This window comes from Triturus cristatus, chromosome 1_2 (genome assembly GCF_964204655.1).
Source record: "Triturus cristatus chromosome 1_2, aTriCri1.1, whole genome shotgun sequence".
NCBI classification, from domain to species: domain Eukaryota; kingdom Metazoa; phylum Chordata; class Amphibia; order Caudata; family Salamandridae; genus Triturus; species Triturus cristatus.
This window is the reverse complement of record NC_140580.1, coordinates 519,147,362-519,168,788: the sequence shown is the minus strand read 5'-3', so window position 1 is coordinate 519,168,788 and position 21,427 is coordinate 519,147,362. Positions and strand designations below refer to the sequence as shown.

At 45.9% G+C, this 21,427-nt stretch overlaps 2 protein-coding genes across 7 annotated transcripts in view; one reads left to right on the top strand and one right to left on the bottom strand.

The window, feature by feature from the left end:
- EDRF1 (erythroid differentiation regulatory factor 1) overlaps window positions 1-21,427 on the top strand; it is a 412,080-nt gene that overhangs the window by 74,609 nt on the left and 316,044 nt on the right. For both annotated transcript variants that reach the window (XM_085606261.1, XM_085606259.1), the window contains exons 5-6: window positions 17,337-17,461; window positions 17,664-17,823. In XM_085606261.1, coding sequence (XP_085462387.1) covers window positions 17,337-17,461; window positions 17,664-17,823 — 285 coding nt within the window. The remainder of the gene's footprint in view (window positions 1-17,336; window positions 17,462-17,663; window positions 17,824-21,427) is intronic.
- Window positions 1-21,427, bottom strand: part of LOC146867551 (MLV-related proviral Env polyprotein-like) — a 169,926-nt gene that overhangs the window by 147,261 nt on the left and 1,238 nt on the right. The gene's annotated exons all lie outside the window — the stretch shown is intronic.

Below are 21,427 nucleotides of genomic sequence, written 5' to 3'. Positions count from 1 at the left end.
CCCTACTTCCACTAGCTCTATCAAACCAGATGTGGAGACCTTTGTTGACTTAGAACATTCACCACAGCAGTGACACCACACATGGTGAAAAAAATGTAGCATACTAACATGATCTTCTGTTCTTGAGAGTAGATGCCACCATGACTTGTTCTAGTGTCTGTATTTAGGGAAAGATACTCATTAACCTTTTTGCGCTTTGCACCAACTGGCAAAGAAAGCACAATGTCGATCTCAATGGTGGCGAAAAAATATTGGGCATTGATGACAGCAACAAAGCAGCCTTGGCTGATAAAAGGTTTTCAAATCAAATAAAGGACTTCTGGTGTCAAGACAGGTTATCATTGCAGTACCTAACTCCTTTACTTAGCTGTACACTGTTAGTGCCTGCATCTCCCAGTAGGTCTTCATGGCCATTTATGACCAGCCTTAAAGTGGACATCTAGCAAAGGGAGGCAATTCTTCTCTTTGGGAATACCTTGTATTCCATTCATTGATTTTACCAGATGCCCATCATGCTCACATGGACATTAAAGGCTGTGGGACTAGAAAATAAATAAGGATGTCTAAAGTCTCACGACAACAGCTAAGAAATGAGTTATCGCCACTAGAGAGCTTGTCCCTTTCATTAGCAGCAATACCAGCCAGAGAAGCTGAAACATTTCTAAAGAAGAAGGAACTGCCATTGATTGCAGGAAGAAACCCATTTGCCACTAGATAACAATAACCTCTGTTTTCCTCTTCTCTGTCCATCACTCCAGGTGGGCTAGCGACACATCTCATGTTTCAAATTAACGATGCAAAATTACTCTGATGATTTTGACCCAAAATGACTATAGGCAGATGATCGCTGATTGCTGATTTAGTATGGCTATGCTTAGAAAGTTAACATCCGTTAACATTCTCCCTTCTGCCATTCTACCGGAAATATCTTCTCCTTTCTACTAGAGGTGTCTAAAACATAAAGTTAACATCTTACTGCAAAAAGCAAGTGGTGAAGTTGGTCATGCATCAAAGGCAAATTCATTCACAAAAACTGTAGTATGAAAGAAAGGTGGAAGGAGGTAGTTCTGGCAAATTCTTCACCTAGAGAAAGCAAACAAATGGATCTTCCTGCAGCTGTTTTAGTGGAACTAGATTTGTGCATTCGAGCTGCAGCATGCATACTTTCCCTCCCCAATTTCAAGGAGGAATACAGATTCCTGTGATTCCATTTAAGAAAAAGATCCATCCTGTCCAAAGCCCGCTTCACCAGCTTTTCTTTTTACAAATACATGATGGTAGTAGCAAATTGTATGACATGGAAAAAGGGTATTCCCAACTCTTTTAGGATTGACTGATTATGATGTCCTTTTGTAGGAAGTAGCGTAAAACCTCCAGACTCCTAGATTTTGTTGTACAAAAACTGACTTTTCATACGTTACTCCAAATAACCTCTTTTTAGTAGTTCACATACAGAATCGCTGCGAGAGCACCAATTTAAAATGTTATTGCCCTTACCCTGTGGGCCTGTAGGGGATCTGTTTGTGAACTCTTCTCACTTTATAAGCCTCCACTACGACTTCTCATTTAACAGTTTCTTGCCCTCCAGCATTCTTGTACCTTGACCGCTGCCCACTATGCTATTCATTTTCTTTTTTTAACCATTCCAAGTTGGCTGCCCATGCATATACGATGGGCATCTTTTAATGTACTTACTTAACTTTTTAGACATCCCATTGAAAGATGGCTGAAACGAATGGCTGCACAGCTGCGGTGTCCGTCTTTGAATGGCGTTTTTTCAAATATAAGGAAATGCATTTAAAGATGGGAGATGGTTGCACATCTTCAAAAGACTTTTATTATACTTTAAAAAACTCCATTCGAAAAAGGCTGCTGATGATTTTTAGTGCTGTCCAGGAGAAAACCGCAAGTATTGGCAAATTGTAAGAAATTGGAATATTATTGGGTGAGCGCAACCACCCACCTTAAGCAATAATTACAACTCTTCCAGTGTGAACCCTTAAAGTCACTAAATTAACCTGAGCTTAACCATCTGGTAGCTACAGCACAGAACAGTCAGGCATAACCTATGGCAGTGTGAAGTATTTTATGTAGTATCAAAACAACAATCAATAAAAATCCCAAAATGATTTGGAAAATAGTCAAATGTATTAAACAAAATAATGACAGAAAACAAATAGGGTGAACTAGAGAGATCAATTTATAAAGTTTTAAACAAATAGCCAAAAAAAAAAAATGCTGAACGCCAGTGATAGTCTGTGATTGCACTAGACCAGGACCTAGGTCCAATTTCAGGATGACTGCACTGGACCGCGGGTCCAATACACTTACTTTTGGATAGGCACATCTGGGTCACTTGTAAAACTTCCAGAACCACGGGGGTAGCCCACAGGGTCAAGGAATCACTCTGGCAAATGTCACTAGCTAAGGTTCAGTCAGGACCAGTTGCTACTGGTCAGTTGGGCTCTCCAGGGAGAAGTCCTCCTACAACTTCATTTGTCCCTGTAGCCACACAGTAGGTCAGCCAACTGACACTTGCAGCCCACTTCTTTGTCCGAAGCCAATTTAACCATGTGTAAAGGAGAGAACGAGAACCAGTACTTTACCTCTGGTTAGTATGGGTGAAGTGCAGTGTTTTAAAAACAGCAAAAATAGGGTCCAGCAAAAGTTGAAAAATCTGGGATAACCACGCAAAAAAGGCGATTTCCTACACAAACCCAGTGTGTTTCACACAAGAGGCCTATTGACTGTGCCAATACTTATTGTTTTAATATATTGCTATTATAAATATATTTTATTATGAATAAAAATATCAATTACCGGCGACATAAAGGTAGGTAATGTTGTGGCATGTGATGTAGTGACCATGTTGATATAGTAGGATTTGTTATAACGGTAGGACAATATCATGGGCATACAAAGTTCCAAAATCCTATAAACATAGCTCCTTGCAGGAAGTGTTCCATCTGTAAATATTGTGGTTGGAGAGAGGTGTTAACATTGTTGTCAGGAAGAATAATGTGCTGTGTACTCCTCCTTTTCGATCGGGATTTTCAGGTAGTCAAGGCCTGTATAGTTATCCTCTAGAGCACAAGGACTAACTGCTCTTATGCCCATCCTGCTAAGAATTATGAGCAATCTTCTGGTCACACCTGTCCTTCAGCTGCTGCAGGCTTGCCCTTCGTCCTGCGTACAAATTGTAGTATGTTTGCCGTGATATCCAGGACATAGTCTGCCATGTCCTAACTGAGTGACCCAGGGTTCTATGACGGAGATCTTCTTCACCAAAGGAAAGGGGCTGCAGATAGGTTGGACCAAGAATAAGCCCATTCCTTTCTGATAGGTGTATAACAGGCATGACAGGGGAATGCCCCACTTCCTACTCTGTGATAGCTCTAAGGCACCCATTGTTTTATTAGGAGTTATTTAAAAATACTCAAAAAGCTTCTGGTCTGGGGGTAGGATGTGAGAACTTGTGAGTCACCCCACACTCCTATCACATTGCCATTTGAGGAACCCAAATCTGGAACAAATCCTACAAGGGGTCCTAGCCACCACAAGGGCAGTATAGGTTCTCTGGCACTTTTTTAAAGTTACTTGTGATGCAGTCCATGCCACCAGGGATTATTTATTTGCAGATGCAATTAAGGGGATAACGTATGTCCATCTTTATTACAATGAATTAACACATCTCAAGTGTAACTAGACAAGCTTTTGTCTTCCCATATTTCTTGTTATTTGAAATGCCGAGCAGGTTTGACAAACCCTCTCTGCTTGTTTGCCCATTCTGGGACAACAGATGTAGTGGAGTTGTTGTTTGTTGTATTTGTCTCTGAAGTACTTTGCGAAGGATACCTCATGCCAGATGCATTAAGATATTCTGGTGTGCCTCTTAGTAGCTTTATATTCCAGATCATTAAGCGTGATATAGAGCAATCAATCTACCCAAATAGCTTGAAAGCATCCTGCTTCCTCAACGTTTGGTTGCCAGCCTGAATACCGACCGCAGGGATGTCCAGTGTAGGTCCATGAGGGCCGATCCAAAGTAGATTGTCAGGATAGCAATATAAAATACATGTTCATATAGTCAATCTAAATAGAACTCATTTCTAAAGTTGGTGGTTAGCTGGAAAATTTGGCATGGATATGCCCCTCCTGGACCTACATTGGACACTTCAGGTTTATAGTCTTTTAAGAGTGGGGCACAGATTGGATAGCCTTGTCAGGATCTTCAGCCTGTAGCAGTTCCTGAATCTCTTGCAAGATTGCTACATCTTTCTGCTGACCCCGTGCTGGCAACGCTGTTTACCACAGTCCTAAGAAGGCAGCTGTGATTCCTGCATTGTGATTACTCTTCTGGAGCTTCTGTAAACCCTGGTTTGAGAGCTTGTTTCCCCTGGAGAATCTCCCTTGAAGACTGCCTGAGACCGAGTTGGTGCAGTTATACACCATCACAAGGTTCCAAGAGGTTATTTTCCAACCGGCAATCCATATTTAGGTTGCACCTTACGTTCTCATTCACTTACTCATACACAAAAGAAATGGAATATATGAAAGATGACCCCTTTGTGGTGAATGCTAAGCCTGTGATCCATATAGATTTTCTTTAGATTGCCTTCCAGTAATCAATATGAGCCATCGACCCGCTGATACAGTCCTCTTCCACATACAATGAAGTGTGAAAATCTCTGAGAATAGACTGGACATTTTGTGCATATAGGACGCCATTCTGACCACACTTGCAGCAACTGTCCGGGGTGTTGGTTGTGGTGGCCTTTTTGTCCCAGTTCTTTTTCTGGCCATTGGAAAGAATTAATTTTCCTTTGGCTTCAGTTTGTTTTGGGACTTTAGTTAGTCTCACACCAACTGGTTTTGCCTGCTGAAAATCCCGCCCCTCTCTGCTTTTCAGTGTTGGTTAATTTCCCCATCTTTCACCCTTCTGCAAGCCAGCCAAATGCTGGCACACTTCCACATGATAGCTGCATTAATGCAGATCCAATATTATCAGATTAAACAATCAGCCATAACTCATCTCTTTTGATTTCATCCCTCACTCTGTTATGTATACCATGCCTATATGTTCTCTCAAGCAGCATTCATTTACTTCGTGCACACTTCTGAAATCTTTATAATATTGATGGGAACTGGTGTAAAATGTGAAATTAGTGCCTCTTGCAGGGGATCTTATTTCTTTACCTCACGCCACTGTGTACTTATACATAGGTTCCACAGGAAAAACATTTTTTTTTGCTGATGACTTTGTTGGTGTATAACGAAGCTTCATGAAGCTTTGCAAAAAAAAAGTTCATTCATCGCAGCTCCTTCTTGGAAAGTTTTGGGGTCATCTGTCAAGCGAGGACAGAGAAAATGGTGGAGAAGTGTCCCAAAGCGCTGTTTTCCCATGCAATTCCCATTACAATACAGAGACTGAACAGAATGATTACACCAAATCTATCAGAAAGTTAGATCTTTACCCCGAAATTGTGCTATTTGTGGTAAATCTGTTTAGCTGTTTTTGAGAAATTAAGGTTAAAAAAAAAAATAGATATCTGGATGGTTGGTCCTGCAGGAACAGAATTAAAATAAAAAACCAATAGAGCATTTTAAGGGCTTTTTTCCCCCAGTTGACTGGTTTAGTCCCATGCTACCAAGCGGTCCCTCATGCACATGTGATTTCATTGGCGCTGGCTGCAAAACGAAAGAAAATATTGCAGCCGTGACATTGCAGGACATAATGACTTGGTCTCTATGTCTAGAAAGTAAAAAATAAATACAAAAAGATAGTAGGGGGCAGTTGGTTCAACTCGTGTTCAGAAAGTTTCAGGGTGGTTCGTCTAGTGGGGGCCGAGAAAAAGGGAGGGTACCAAAATGCGTTTTCCCAATGCACTTTTCCATAAGGAACTTAGACACGACTTGAGCCCAAACCGCTGGCGGAATTACATTAAAGTTGGCAGAAAGGCAGCTTTTGTTCCAGAAAGTGACCTTTTTGTGAATTGATGTAAATGCATTCAGTCATTTTTGAGATATTGATACCAATCTAAATTTGTATATATAGGGACACAAAGGTTTCGCAAAACTACCCAATCTCGTGCTAAGATTTGATTGGCTAAAAACACTTCAACCAGGTTTTGGCAGCCATCTCGGGACTCTGCTTCAGCCAAGTCACACAAAAAATGTTTTAAAAAGAAAAGGGGCAGGGTAGGAATACCTTGACACTTTAGCTCTGGTCATGGAGTGCCAAATGGACCCTCACAGGGCCAAAAGGACTTAAAAAAATAAAGTTTGCTCCTAAAACAAAACAGAGTCTCAAATCTGCGACAAAAATTATTTAAAAAAACAAGCGCGGGGTCCTGTGCTTGTTTTGAATACAGCTCCCTGGTTCTAGGGGCAATTTTTTTTAAAAAGGAGGGGGCTCACGAGCCCCCCTCCTGAGACTCATTGAGCTTTGGGAACCACCACCACCACCTCCCCACGAGCTAAATAATAGCAACAAGTATGTATCCGTACAGCGGGATTGCTCGGACCTTGTCAGAGGCCCTGCACCCTCTCTCAACCAATCTGCTAAGGGTCCTCTTGGCACACTACTGGTTGGAGGATGAAGTCCCCTTGGCTGCTGAGGATCGTTGGAGGTCAAGAACACCTATTGTTTCCACAAGTAAGTCCCCCCCCATCGGGATTGCTCAGACCTCGTTGGATGGTCCGCCCCTTTTCTCAACCACTCTGCAAAGAGGCCTCTTGGCACACTACTGGTTGGGGAATGAAGTCCCCCTTTCCTGCTGAGGGTCGTTTGGGACAAGAACCCCTCTTGTTGGCACAAGTAAGTCCCCCACAGCGGGATTACTGAGACCTCTTCGGAGGCCCGTTCCCTTTCCCAACCACTCTGCAAAGGTGCCTCCTGGCACACTACTAGTTGGGGGGGGATGAAGACCACTTGACTGCTGAGTGTTGTTTGCGGCCAAGTCCTCCTATTGTTGCCACAAGTAAGTCCCCCACAGCGAAATTGCTGAGACCTCATCGGAGGCCCGCCCTTTTCTCTACCACTCTGCAAAGTGGCCTCCTGGCACACTATTGGTTTGGAGATGAAGTCTAGAGGTGAGCGTGTCGGTAAACTTCGCTCTGCCAGAGTTGGCAAAACTTTTGCTGTACTTCGCGTTCAAAGCGGAGCACATAGTGGCAAAACTCGGCAAATTCCGCCGGTGGAGCAGAGTTTACTGCCCACTCATGTCATACTCACACACCCACTCATATACCCACTTACAGCCCCACTCATACTCGCGCACACCGACTTATAAACCTTCTCAGACACTCGTACACCCACTGAGACACTCATGTACCCTCTGTTAGGAAATTAAATTTAAAAAAAACGTACATATTCACTCAAAAAAACCAAGGTTACAGGGACCTTATAGTCACTGATCATGTCATGACTGATGCAATATGTGAAGTCATAAGCAGTGTGGACCTAAGTTCTAGTTAGCTCAAGTAACTATAAATGCTGAATTTCACTGGTTTTGTACGACTGAAATCTGAGCCTAACTATAACGTCCCTGTGACCTTTGTTTTTTTCAGAAAATTTCTGAGGTTTTTTAATTCTGTTTTTTTAAAACAGATTTTATTTGTCAAATAGCACATATGCGGCAGAGCTCTGTACCCCAGAGACATTCTGCATAATAAGTTGACATCCGTGTAGCTTTGACTTTTGCAAGAACATAACCAACAAAAAATTGAAATGCAATACAACTAAAGAGACAACCGAAGGAAATAAAGAAAGAAGAAGAAACATAACAACCCCCTCCCATCACACTAGTACCTTCACTGAACCTGTGTGCCACTCTCGCACCCACCCTAACTTGTAGAATACATTGCTACACCTATAGCTTCTCGTCGCATACACTTGAAATTTTAAACTGGGTCCATAACATCTGCAGTAGATAAGGGCTCCAACTGCAGGCCCCAAAAGTCCACCCATAGTTTCCAGATTTTGAAAGGTTTTTGTGGGCAAACCCGTGCTTTGAAAATGGGGTTTTCCAACCCCATACAGAAGTCCAGACCATTCTTCCAAGCGGACAGGAAGGGCGCAACAGCTGCCTTCCAAGATTTTGCAATGTCTCTTTTGGCCAGTGTAAAACCTAATAACATAAGGTAGCGTTTATAAATGTTGCCCCCAACCCCATTCATAATATGCAAGAGTACCAGCCTTGGTGAGGAGGAGAGGTCCTAACCGAATACTTCCATTAGACAAGCCATAACACCTTTCCAAAATTTTGCGTGGGCCGAGCAGTGCCATATTGTGTGTATTAGAGTCCCTTCTTCCCGCTCACATCGCAGGCACACGGGAAGCCACCAATCCCGCCCTCCAAAGCCGGACCCTAGTATAGTATAACCGATGAAGGTACTTGAACTGAACGAGGCGCAGGCGCACCACACTTGCAGACTCCCGCGGGGAGGCCAGAGCCTCCGTCCAGTCCTCCCCTCCAACGGGCCCACATCCCCCTCCCATGGGCCCATATCCCCTTCCCAAGCCTCTATGTTTCTGCAGCGTGGGTGAGCTATGTGTAACTAGTGATTGGTAAATTTTGGATATTTTATGGTCTTGGAGATCTCCCATAAATACCTTAGCCTCGATCGGACTGAACTCTGGAAGAGTCTCCAAACCCTCAAGACTAGGGGAGATAGTGTGTCGGAACTGAAAGTATCTATAAAATTGGGTCTTCGGCATCTGAAAGTCCTGCTGGCGAACTTGAAAAGACTTCAATACCGGACCCCGCATCAAGTTGCCCACGGTAGAGATACCAATGTTGTCTCAACTACGAAACCCAGACAGTGCATCCAGCTGTGGCAATTGCCCATTATACCACAGGGGAGTCTCCCCCTTTAACCTACCCCACCACCACACCCTACTGAGAGCCTGTTTCCATATCTGAAACACCACCCTAGTGGCTGGCGGCAAGGAATTGTGCAGGGGTGCTGAATATAAGATGGTATGTAGGGTGGAATTCCCCCATGCACAGTCACTCGACCGCATATGCCGGGTGGACTCTATCCCCATACCACCACTCATTCAGTACAAGCAGGTGCGATGCCATATAGTATGATTGAATGTCTGGGGTAGCCAGCCCTCCACAGTATGGCGATGGAAAACATGTCCTTAGGGCGACCCTAGCCGCTTCCCCGCCCCCAGAAATTGCCCCAGGGACACATTAACCTGCCTGAACCATGCAGGAATTATCAGATACGCGTGGTTTTGCAGTTGATACAGCAGGCGTGGCAGCGAAACCATCTTAAAAATGGTCGATCTACCATCAATAAACAAGGGCATATGTGACCATGCCTTAAGATCCTCCCGCACACGTGCCCCTACCGGAGCAATATTTTCATCCCAAGACACACTGGGCGAGTCAGACAAATACACACCCAGGTATTTCAGCACCCCCCCCCCCCCTCCCGTGGTGACCTGCATCGCCGATGCCCACTGCCCTAGATACACCGCATCTCCCAAGACCTACAAGGTAGATTTGCAGGGATTCATATACAATCCTGATGACTCACCAAAGATTTGCATGATGCGAAGCAACCTCGGACCCATCCTAATGACATCAGTCCGAAAAAACAACACATCATCCGCCTATAACGCAATGCGGTCTGAAAGCCCGTGTGCCCACTCAAACCACGCCACCTTTGCATCCATCCGCACCCAGGCAGCCAAGGCAAACTGATAGGGAGACAGGGGGCAACCTTGACTGGTGCCACGCCCGATGGAAAAAGTGGAGGATATGGATCCTGCAATGCGCACCGAAGTTGTAAGGTCCGTGTAAAGCAGTGTCAGGTAAGACAGGAAGCGTGTGCAGATATTCAAGCGGCGTAGGAGGGCAAACGGATACACCGAGCTGAGGGACTCAAACGCCCTATCCATGTCTGCTAATAACAACGCCCCCTGTTTCCCCAAACCCTGAATGGTAGCCACGGCAACATGTGTACGGCGAATGTTATGACACGTAGCTCTTGGGGCATAAAACCGGCCTGATCGGGGTGCACAAGGGTAGTGATGTGAGATCGAAGAGGATTGGCCAAAGCTTTGGCCAAGATTTTGGCCAAGATTTTGGCCTCCACATTCAGCAGAGAGATAGGACGATACGAGGCATGTTGGTCCGGGGGTCGGCCCGGTTATTGAAAAAACACCACTTCTGCGTTTCTCCAGTCACGGGGAAGACATCCTCACTCCCTTGCTTCATCTATCACTAAGGATTTGGGGCCCCAGCTTCAGGAAGTATTTCTTAAAATATTCTCACGGGAAGCAGTTAGGACCCGGGGCTCTCCCAGAATGCAGGTCCCCAAGGGAAGTACCCAGCTCCTCCTCCGTGAGCGGGAGATCCAGTTCCGTACGTGTCTCATTAGAGAGGACCGTAGGCGGAAGATCGTCAAGAAAACGGCAAATCTCGTCCTCCTGTAGGCTTTCCCTGGGCGCATAAATTTCCGTGTAGTATGTTGCAAAGCTTTCAGCAATCTCGGAGGTGTCCCTTAGAGACCTTCAACCCGGGTCCGATATGCTCGGGAGAGCCTGGGGGCGCAAGACTCCCTGGCACAATCTATGGAGCAACTTGCTAGACTTATCCCCCCACTGATAAATCCTGCTCCGGGTAGCCAACCTTGCCAGACGGCCCTCGTCCAGCAGGAGGTCTGCATGTGTCTGCTGTGCTAGCAGTAGCTGGCGACTCACTTGGCTTCCCCCCTCCCCCTGCTACGGCCTTCGAGCTCTATAATAGTGGCCTCTGATTTCAAGAGCGACTCCCTTCTAGCTCTGCGAGCAGCCGAGCAGAAGAAAATATAAACACCCTGTATGGTGGGCTTCATAGCCTCCCACAGGGTTCGGCCTCTTCCACCAATCCCACGTTAAGATCCAAGTAATTCTCAAGAGCTCGCTCAATGCGCACCCTTTATTCCTCGTTCTGCAAATTCCAAACTGATAGGCACCCTCGAAAGGGCTGCCGCATCGGGCCCAGCTGAAAAGTGAGAGCAACTGGCGAGTGGTCCGACAGGCCCCGCGGAAGAATATCGGCCGCCACCACTCTGCCCGCCACCCCCAAGGGTACGAATAGATAATAAAGCCGGGAGTATGAATCCTGTACCGCCGAGAGATACGTGTACCCCCCGTTCCTCCCTGTGCATCCGACGCCAAGGATCAGCACAGCCCAGCCCCAAAACCAGGTAGTACAATTTAGTGGTCTGACAAACAACGGAGCGCCCCCCCCCGATCTCCACCTGTCCCTGGCCATACCCATTACATCATTCCAATCCTCCCCTACTATAGACAGCCCGTCCGGCATATTGGCCCACAGGGTCCTGAGTCACTCAACCAACACCCATGACAGCGGCAGAGGAGCATATATACACCCCAACACCACTTGCTCCTCATAAATGGTACCGCTCAGGAAGAGATATCTCTCCTGGGTGCTCGTCCATGTTTTAATATGCTGATATGTAACTCTGCGGTGGATCAGGATCGCCACCCCTTATAAACCCAGAGTGGAACACTTGGAAATATCCATAGCGGAGGAAGCACAGTGTCTTCGTCCCCATTAAGTTTGTCTCCTGCAACTTAAGGATATCCGCATGTGCGTGCTTGGCCTGCTGGAGTATGGCCCCTCGTTTGACTTTGTCTAATGCCCCCCCTAACATTCCACCTCACTATCCGGAAAACACCAGGGTGAACTCGCTATCTATTTGATGGGACTGTCATAGAGGGACCCCGTTACAACTACAGATGGGAGGATAAGCATTAGTTGTGTGTGTGGCGGTTCTGTACAAATATGATATGGTCCCCACCCCCTCCCTATACCTCAAAACCACTGAAGTATCTGGCGCGGTGGAGGGGGCCTGCGGACCCCAATGGGAGTACCCGGCCAACCCCCACCAATGGATCCCCGACTTCCAGCCCATTGTCATCAAGCGTTCCCTCTGTCCAGCAAGGTATGGCAAAGGTACTGACCCTCATAAGTGCTTCTCCGATTGAGGCAAGTAGTGTCCAAAGGCCCCCCCCCCCGAGCGGTGGGGATCCCCAAAGCATCTAGGAGGCTGAGACCCCGGCTGAGGCATCGACGCAGCTCTGCCAGGGTCATTGCAGGACTGAGATCGACGTCTGGACCTGGAGCGCCTGTTCGCCTTGGTTTTGGGCTTTGGCAGCTTACGAACCACTTCACTAGATGATGAGTCCGATTGCCTCCTGGGTGGCGTGCGGGGTCAAACTTTTACCGTCTAACAAAACAGGTGTATTTGTAAAGCGCACGTTCACTCCAGCAACGGGGCATCTTGGCATTGAAATAACAGATGTAAATTGTTACCCAACTCAATGGTACTCATTTTATCGACCTCAAATGGATGAAAGGCTGAGTGGACCCGCCGGTATTTGAACCTGTGACCATGAGGTCGAACACAGGCCCCTGCAGGGGATGCATTCGTCCACTGAGCCACCAGACCCGACATCTGTCCAGTGAAAAACCTCCTCCGGCGAATCAAAGAAGTGAGTGCGTGACTGGTAGATCACCCGCAGTCTGGCTGGATATAACCAGGCATAGGGGAGCTTCAACTCTCGTAGACGAGCCTTGGCTGCCAAGAACGACTGTCTCTTCTTTTGGACCAGCCTCGTATAGTCAGGGAAGACAAGAATGCGGGCATTGTCATACATTAGTGGCTCCTTTGCTCTGGCCTGTTTCAGGATAACGTCACGATCATGATAGTTCAATAGTTTGGCTATCACAGGCCTCGGCCGTGCTCCCGGTGGCGACTTCTGCGTCAGAGCCCTATGGGCACGTTCCACCACAAAGCAGCGGGACAGGGACTCCACGGGAAGCCATCTCTTCAGCCAATTGGTAAGGAACCGCTCCATGTCTCCCCCTTCGCAGCCCTCTGGGAAACCAACAAAGCGGAGATTATTCCATCTAGCCCTGCCCTCCACTTCTACCACTCGCGTCGCCAGACCCCGCTGAACCGCCTCCAGCGAAGCAAATGTTTTCTGTAGAGTAACGGTGTCTTCCCCTCCAGAGATTCTGGTCTCAGCCTCCCTGATGCGCCCCAGCGCATCGCGCAGGTCCTGCCGCAGGAGCATGATATCTGAGCCGCCGGCCCCGATTTTAGCGTCTAAGGCATCCCTGGACTGTGTAATTGCCGCCATGAGTGCAGCGGTATCCGGCACGCCACCAGACGCTCCTCCATGATCAATCGCAGCCGCCCCAGGGCCGGTGAATTTGTCCAAGGTGCTCTGCTTAGCAGAGCCTCCCCCCGTGTTATCCCTCATCATGACTGCCACAGAGCCACATATCTCACCTGTACGATCACACCACAGCTCGCTTTGCCGATCGAGTAGGATATGCCAGCCTTATGGAACTAATATGTTAGGGAGGCCCGCTATCCGCCTGGGTATTCGGCCCCCGACACAGGCAGTGCCCCAGCCCCTCGGTCTCCAGTCTCAGTCTTGCCGCCAATCTGCATCACCAAGTCCCAGAACAGCGGGGGCCGCGGACAGAAACCCCAGATCAGGGCGTGCTACACAGCCGCAGAAGGTAATGGCCACACTGCCACACCAATAGCGTTCAAAGTAGGGGGCACTGGAGCATGTCCCGGTCTTTTCACACTCTCCCAGGGCCCCCTGATGACCACAGACACTCACCACCCAGGCCTGGGCTCCCAATGCGTTTCCGCAGCTCCAACACAACAAGCGCAGCTCTTGCGGCCCGATCCAGCCGCCGAGTACGAGACCGCCCACCAAGCAGAGGGGGGAAGGGCAATGATGCAAAGCAAACTTAGTTTTATATATAGCGAGGAATTATAGTGCATTCCCAGGGTCCAGTGTGGATTAATGAACGTGAGACATACCAGTAGCTCTCCAAAGGGCAGGTGTTGGTGTTGGGCAGCTCACCGGGCAGGTGCGGCTGTCCAGGATCCCCCAAGCGCCTGCCGGAGCCACCGCCCGTGTCTCTCTTCAATCAAGGGGCAGGGAGGCCGCCCCGATCTTCATGGGCCCCACCGGGTCCCTCCGCAGGTCACCGCACAATGCCTCACAGGCCCGGGTTCTAAGCAGACCCCCAGAGGCCTGCAGTCAGTTCACTATACCCGATGCGGCCGCCAAACGCGAGGCCGTGGGGGAGGGGCAGGGTGCCAAGATCTCTTACCGGGTGACTGCAAGCTGCTCCGCAATGCTCCGTTCACCACCACTGGCGATCCGCCTGAAGCCGCAACAACCGTGGGCGTCCCCACTTGCTGACATAAGCCCGCAGACCGTGGCACTCTATCCCCTCTTCGACGGCAGCCCCCGGAGAGGCCCCGCCACAGCTCCACTACCACGCCGGCCACGATGCAGACCGCCGGTGCCACAGCGTCCCCGCTGCCAATCCAGCAACGAGCCGGGCCTCGGGATGTTGCCCCCCGCCGCAGTGGCCACAGATTATGGTGCAGTCTCCCAATGAGACTGGATAAGCAGGATAAATGTAGGATAATTCAGGTAGGCTGAGCGGAGCTCGCCTAGCACGCGTCCACCACGATGGATCACTAGGCCACGCCCCCCCTTTAATTCTGTTTTTTAAGTACAATGTATATCTCGCATCCAATGTTGTCCAAAATACAAGACACTCTCCCAAGCGGATTCTATTATTTAATTTATAGGCTGGAGGTGTGACAAGTGCATCAAAAATCTAATATAGCCTTGCGCGTTTCAGCCCTCCTGGTACTTGTTCACAGGCATGACTTCACATCAATCCTCCCACAGCGCTCTTATCTGCATGCCAGTGAACAAGATTGCCCTCCAATGGGCCTCTATGGTGAGTTTTACTTTCCAGTTGCATGCTGGGACTCGTAAAATCAGCCTGGGAAGGGGGGCCTCCGTGACCCCCCTCCCATTCTGAAAAGAACAAATGATCCTAAGTTGCTGGGCTTGGTGAAGGCTAAGCATTTCACACATTGAAAAAATATCTGAAATCCTTGGTGGGGGTGAATGCATCGTTGATCTATCGTAGTGAAATCTGTAGTGCCATTACGAGGGGGTTCTTTCTTGTCCTCTCCCGGTGAGAGTCCATGATTCTCCCTTTAAATTACTACCAGTATACAAATATGCAAAATCACCTGGAAGCCCCGGCCCATCCACCTAAGTAGTTTGCAAAGGTCTTCCCACCTTTTGCCAGGATGATGGACAGGTTACCAAAAGGCCCCCAGCGCGTTCCCGATGATTTTGGTGACTCGTTCTTGATGCCGACGAATATGAGGACGTCTCCACCAAACAAAGAAGCACTTGTTTTATATAGTTAAAAGGAAGTACTCTTGTTTGGTGGAGATTCACCTGTTTGTAGTCCTGTCATCTTCTCTATAGCAGAAGTCATGTTATCTCAGATTTCTGGAAGAAGACGCTTGAGGTGTAGAATATGCACTAGGCATTTACCCAAGAAATTAGCACTTGCTAATTAACCAGTAGAAAGTACTCCAGTTAGGTAGACATTTTGTGAAAAAACTCTGGACTCTTGTTGGATAAAGGAGCAGGTGAGGTTTAGTTCTGGCCCTGTCACTCACACAGCTACTGACACACCCACACAGCCACTCACACCTACTCAGTCACCCATTCAGCCACTCACATCTACTCACAGACCCACACCACAACTCGCACCCATTCATCCACCCACACACTCATGCACCCACAAAACCACTCGCAGACCCAAACAGGGACTCACACACCGGCCCATACAGTTACTCACTCACCAACTTACACACTCAGATAAGCACTCCAACACCCACTCACACAGTCAAAGCTACTCAATCACCAACCCCCTACAGTCACTCACACAACCACTTACAGACCCACACACCCACTCAAAACTACTCGTACACCCATACAGACACTCACACATCCACTCACAGACTCATACAGTCACGCACTCACCAACCTATAGAGCCACCCACAAACCCACTCTCAAAGGTTACAGGTCACAGTTAAGAAATAACATTTAAAAAACCTTTGAATTTCTCTAAAAACCAAAGGTTACCAGGGACTTAATAGTTAGGAAATAGAATTTTAAAAAATGTCGAAATGTACCAAAAGACCAAAGGTTACATGGACGTTATAGTTAGGCTCAGATTTTACACGCACAAAAGCATAGAAATACAGCAGTTATAGTTACCTGAGCAAACTATAACATATGCCCCCGCAATGCACTGCCTATGACCTCGCATATTACGTTACTCATGACATGATCATCGACATCACTGATGACATCACTGATGGCATCTCAAATGACATGATCCACAGAACCACTCACAGACCCATACAACCACACACACACCCAGTCACACACCCATACAACCACTCACACTCCCATACAGCCACTCACACTCCCAGTCACACACCCGCACCACCAATCACATACCCACTCACACACCCGCACAAACACCCACTCAGACACCTACTCACACACCCAAACAACCACTTGCACAGCCACTCTCATGAGAGGCACAAGATTGGTTTGATTTGGGGAAGGTCTGCGTCCCTATATATACAAATTTGTTTTTCCTTTAGTATCTTAAACTACTGAAAGGATGTACAGCAGATCACAAAATGGGCTCTTTCTGGACCAGGCGCTCAGCAGCTCGGGTTGTATGTGTCTAAAATCTCTATGGGAATTAACATGTGAAATACATTTTTTCTCGGCACCTGTTTGACAGATCACCCCAAAAATGTCCATGCACAACAAGAATCGGGAGGTCACTTTTTTTGGAACATTTTGTTAAGATTCGTCAAACGGCGCCGCAGTTATTAGAATATCAAAAACACTTTTTCTTTGCAAACTGTGCCCTAACTATACCTACTGGTGGCTGCCAGTATGTTTATGTATATATAGGGAGTGCGTTTGTATATATGTATATGTGTATATAGATAGATAGATATATTATCTATTGAAAAAACAAATGTTACAGGGACGTTATAGTTAGAAAATAGAATTTAAAAAACCTTAGATATTCACTGGAAAAAACAAAGGTTGCAGGGACGTAGAAGTTGGCCTCAAAGTTTACACCGCACAAAACCACAGAAATTCAACAGTTAGTTACCTGAGCTAACCATAACTTATACTCCAGCAATGCACTGCTTATGATCTCACAGATTACATCACGTATGGCATTATGTCTGATGCCCCCATTGCAAATACTGACAACAATGTGATCGGTTTCTAGTTTCAGTACATTTATGATGCGTTAACACGATAAAGGTTCTTATATTTACAAAGCAGACATGTTTTAAAAACAATGTAGCTCACCATATGTTTTTTCCCTTTTTAAATCACTTGCTGGTGTTTCAATTTTAGACTGGAGATTGGACATGGTTGAAAGACTTCTATCAAAGATTAATAGACCAAAAGTGGCAGAGGAAAAAGAAAAGCAAAGAGCACTGGTACCAAAAGGCTATTCTTTCAAAGTTTTTATATTACAGGTAATGTATGTCCTTTTACTTATAATTTTTCTCAGTTTCAGAAATATGCTTGTAGTTAACTTAGTTCTGTGTTGATATGGCTTTTTTTGTTGCTTCTTAATGAACATTGATTAGTACACCCCTAAACCATATGTGAAAGCAGTGAAGATGGAAGCATGTTTAAGAAAGTTTGGATGACTTTTTTTCTTTCTTTCTCATTCAGTATAAATGGGGATGATGCGGCCGAACCAGTTACTTCCTCTAGAGAGGAGCCGACAGATGCTGCAACTCCTGATGAGAGTGGTGAAGCAGGAAGAGCCTCATGGCCAGCCCCCTTCGAGACTCCTTCCTCAATATCTGAAGATGTTGGCTCTTCTAATCAGGTTATTGTTCATTTACATATTCCTGTGTTACTATATTTTTCTGCATTAGATCCATTTAGATACATGCCTGATGGCTTATAGTATTGTGTGCAGCTTTTAACTACACTACTAAAGGCGCAGCACTGTCTATATCTGAACCTTTACATAAACCCATCATTATTCTTCTTTAGTACTCTGGCGTGATTTCACTGTTTCACTGCTGTGAGGTGACATCATACCCCCTAAGAGACTGGACTTGATTTGCCAGTGAACACCTGTTTACAGCCCTAAAGCAGGAAGGTCTCGGATAGATTCCCCTAGTTTGAGACCTCTAGGTACTTTGTAAAAACAATTGCTCTGGCATGCACATGTACCACAGCAGGGAAAAGGTTAGGAATGTTTCTTGAAGGCAGAGTATTATTGTTTTGTATCGTGTGCATTGCATTAATGAATTGCTTCTAAGCGGTGTTGAGAGAGGTGACAAGGTTACAATTTCAGAGTGAGTACAACGTTTATCTCTTGAAGTTTCATACGGAACAGACACATAATTTAGGTTACATTGACTGTGATTTGCCAGCCATTTTAAGGTGTAATGATTGCATTTATTGTGTGGTGCTTTACAGCATGTCAACGTCGTTTTCTTTACCTGCGAAAAAAAATCACTATAAAATTAGAAAAACAAATATGTATATTTATTTATATATTTATACAGCGCACTACTACTCTTTTTTGACCTTTTTCTAGACTTTGCACACTACACTTACCTGCTGCTTGGCACGTTACACCTAGACTTAAAGGGTCGGTTAAGATTACCTGGTGGTTAGAGGAGTTTTGAGTGACTACCATGCTCCTATTAGTGTGTTTAACACAAAAACATCGCTTCATTCCAGAGTGGTACAATCACAGCACTCGTGCAATGTCTGAAGCGTTCTAAGTGCATCGCTGTTGTACTGTCTACCCGGTGCCCATATAGTCAAGGGGTAGGAAGCACTGTTAATTCATAATGGACTAGAAGGTAGTAAATAATTATTTCTTTGTTTGAGAAATTTAAAATGAAGGAGCCTTGCGTGCAGCACAACTAGTATTAAACCATGTCTATCCATAAGCCAGTTCCCTAGAGTTCAGGCTCAGCTAGTGTATTTTGATGAGAGAAGAGATAGTGAAATCAGTTTGCCTCTTGTTACTATCTTCTATTTGAAAAATAAAGAGATGGCACAGCCCTAAAAGTACCCTCCCTTTCCCTGCCCCTTCTGTTGGGCACATTTAGCACAGCCCCAAAAAATGGCAATTCTAGGGTTGTTACCAAGGCTGCTGCTTATAATGACACATGTTCATCACAGTCCATTATGCTCTAGAGAGACTGCTGATTGTGCCTTCAACAAACACCCCACATTTGTCTAAGAAAGCCTTAAACCGAAATATCCACCAAGATGGTAAAGACAGAGTGATTGTTTTTGCCATTTCTTCGTACATTAAACAATTTAGACCTTTGCATCTGATAACATGATGCTGTTTCAATCTAATGAGGCTGCACATACAGCAACTCAGATGGGAAAGTCAGAGGAAGAGCAGCCCTGTTTATGGGGCAATAATGATTATAGCTTAACTCCCTTGCGAACCTGTTCAAAGTTCTGCAGGCTACAACTAAAGCTCTTAAATGCAGTCTGAAAAGCCTTCAGTTACAGGTCGGTTTTTCATAATCGTTTGCTTCAGTTGTAACTATTGAAGCTAAGCTGGGAAATTTAAGCAAAGTGAGAGACATGGGTCACAGTGAACCACATCTTGTTCCACTGATCTTTAATAAAGTGTCTGTCTAGCCTCAGGTTCTTAAGTTGGTTCTGCCATAGATGGCAACAAGTTATGTGACACTGAGAAATCCACTCTTGTTATGTTTTGCCTTGTGTCTTTGGCACATTTTCAGCCATCAAAGAAAATCTACACTGGCACCTATTACTGCTTTGTAAATTATGTTAGTAGCTACCTAGTAGTAGCTACCTAGACACATTAAAAAATGATTTCCCAAAAGGTTAGGTGAATTTGTGTCCACCTCTTCTATCTAAAAAGCAAAGGAAAATATGAAATAATGAAATAAAGTAGGAATTAGTTGAGAATGGGTAATTTCCCATAGGATGTCTGCATGCTTTGGCTTGAAAGAGATGAAAACCACTTTGTATTGAAGTTCTCTAAGGTGATGACAAAGAAAGTTATAGAAAACTGAAGTAAGAGCCAGGTAATCTTGTTGAATTGTCTAAGGAGAAAGGACCCATGCCTTTTCATCCTGCATTTGGAAAAGCAAGCAATGACTGTTTGATTTGTTAATCTGGCTAGACGTCAGATAGTGTTTCTTGAAGAGATTTCAGGGCATTAGATAATTCTCTGAATACTGAACATGTGCTAAGATGCATACATACTGGAAAATGTTTTCCTAGCCATCAAAGACATTCTGGGTTACCTTGTTTCCTCATAATTACATGTTATTCAGTAGAACTCAAATACAGTGATGAAGGATAGAGTAATACTGACACGTTGCTCCTCATTACCAAAATGTTGACAGCTTGGAAATAGAAAAGTTATAATTGTGGGTCATAATGTCCTAGTAATGATTTACGTCTGACATTGTTAATGAAAATAATAAATCGCCATCTGAACAAACCTGACAGATTTAGGGCCTGATTTAGATGTTGGCGGCTGGTCCGGCAGTCGGTTTTTTGACCGTATTCCCATCAGCCGACTTGGCCGTCCACTCGCTGTATTTAGATGTTGACGGGTCTCTGGAGGGAAAATCGTCGGAGTCCCTCCACCCCTGCCAGAATATTGCTCTCATGTCGACTGCGTCAGAGGCAGAAGCGGGTGCCAGACATAGTCCCGCCAAGAATACTGCCATCCTGATTATGATGTGCCTTTCTGTCGAGGCAACTGTGGCAGAAAAAACTCCAAACTCAAGTTGGCGGAATGGAAGAAAAAGAGGTGAAAACCTACCTGTTTCTGGTTTCCAACTTCCATTTCTGTCTTGATCCCCCACCCTGTACAGATCTTTCCTGTGTTTCTGATACCTCACCACGATGCTCAGCAACCCTGTTGCTGCCGAAATCTAAGGGAGGCTTCTGTGTCACTTGCCTCCTTATGGATCGTGTGTTAACATTTACTATCGCCTTGGGTATTTTTACATTACTCTCACATGCAGTCTGTTAACGTGTGATGCTTTGTGTTCATTTTACAACTTATCGTGGTAAAATTAACACACCTGTATAGACACTTAAAAAAATATTTATTTGGTGTTTGGGGGTGTTGTGCTTGTGGTGCCTGTGAGTGTGCATTCAGTAGTGTGTGCATGTTGTTGGTGTGCAATGTTACAAGAAAAAAAGGGCATTTCACATTACCTACATATACATTATGACTCATTCACCACAAATGTGTGTAGTGAGATAATGATGAGTAGTTCCTGCCTGTCTCCACACCACCATGGCCTCACTCTGTCAGTACTCCGCCGCCAGGACACCGCTAGCATAATGAGAACATCTAAAGTGGCGCAAACTCACTGGCCTGGCGGTGAGGGAGTACTGTTAGCCAGCTGAGAGGACTGCCGCGCAAACCTGTCTGTTGTCGCAACTTCTAAAAATGCCGG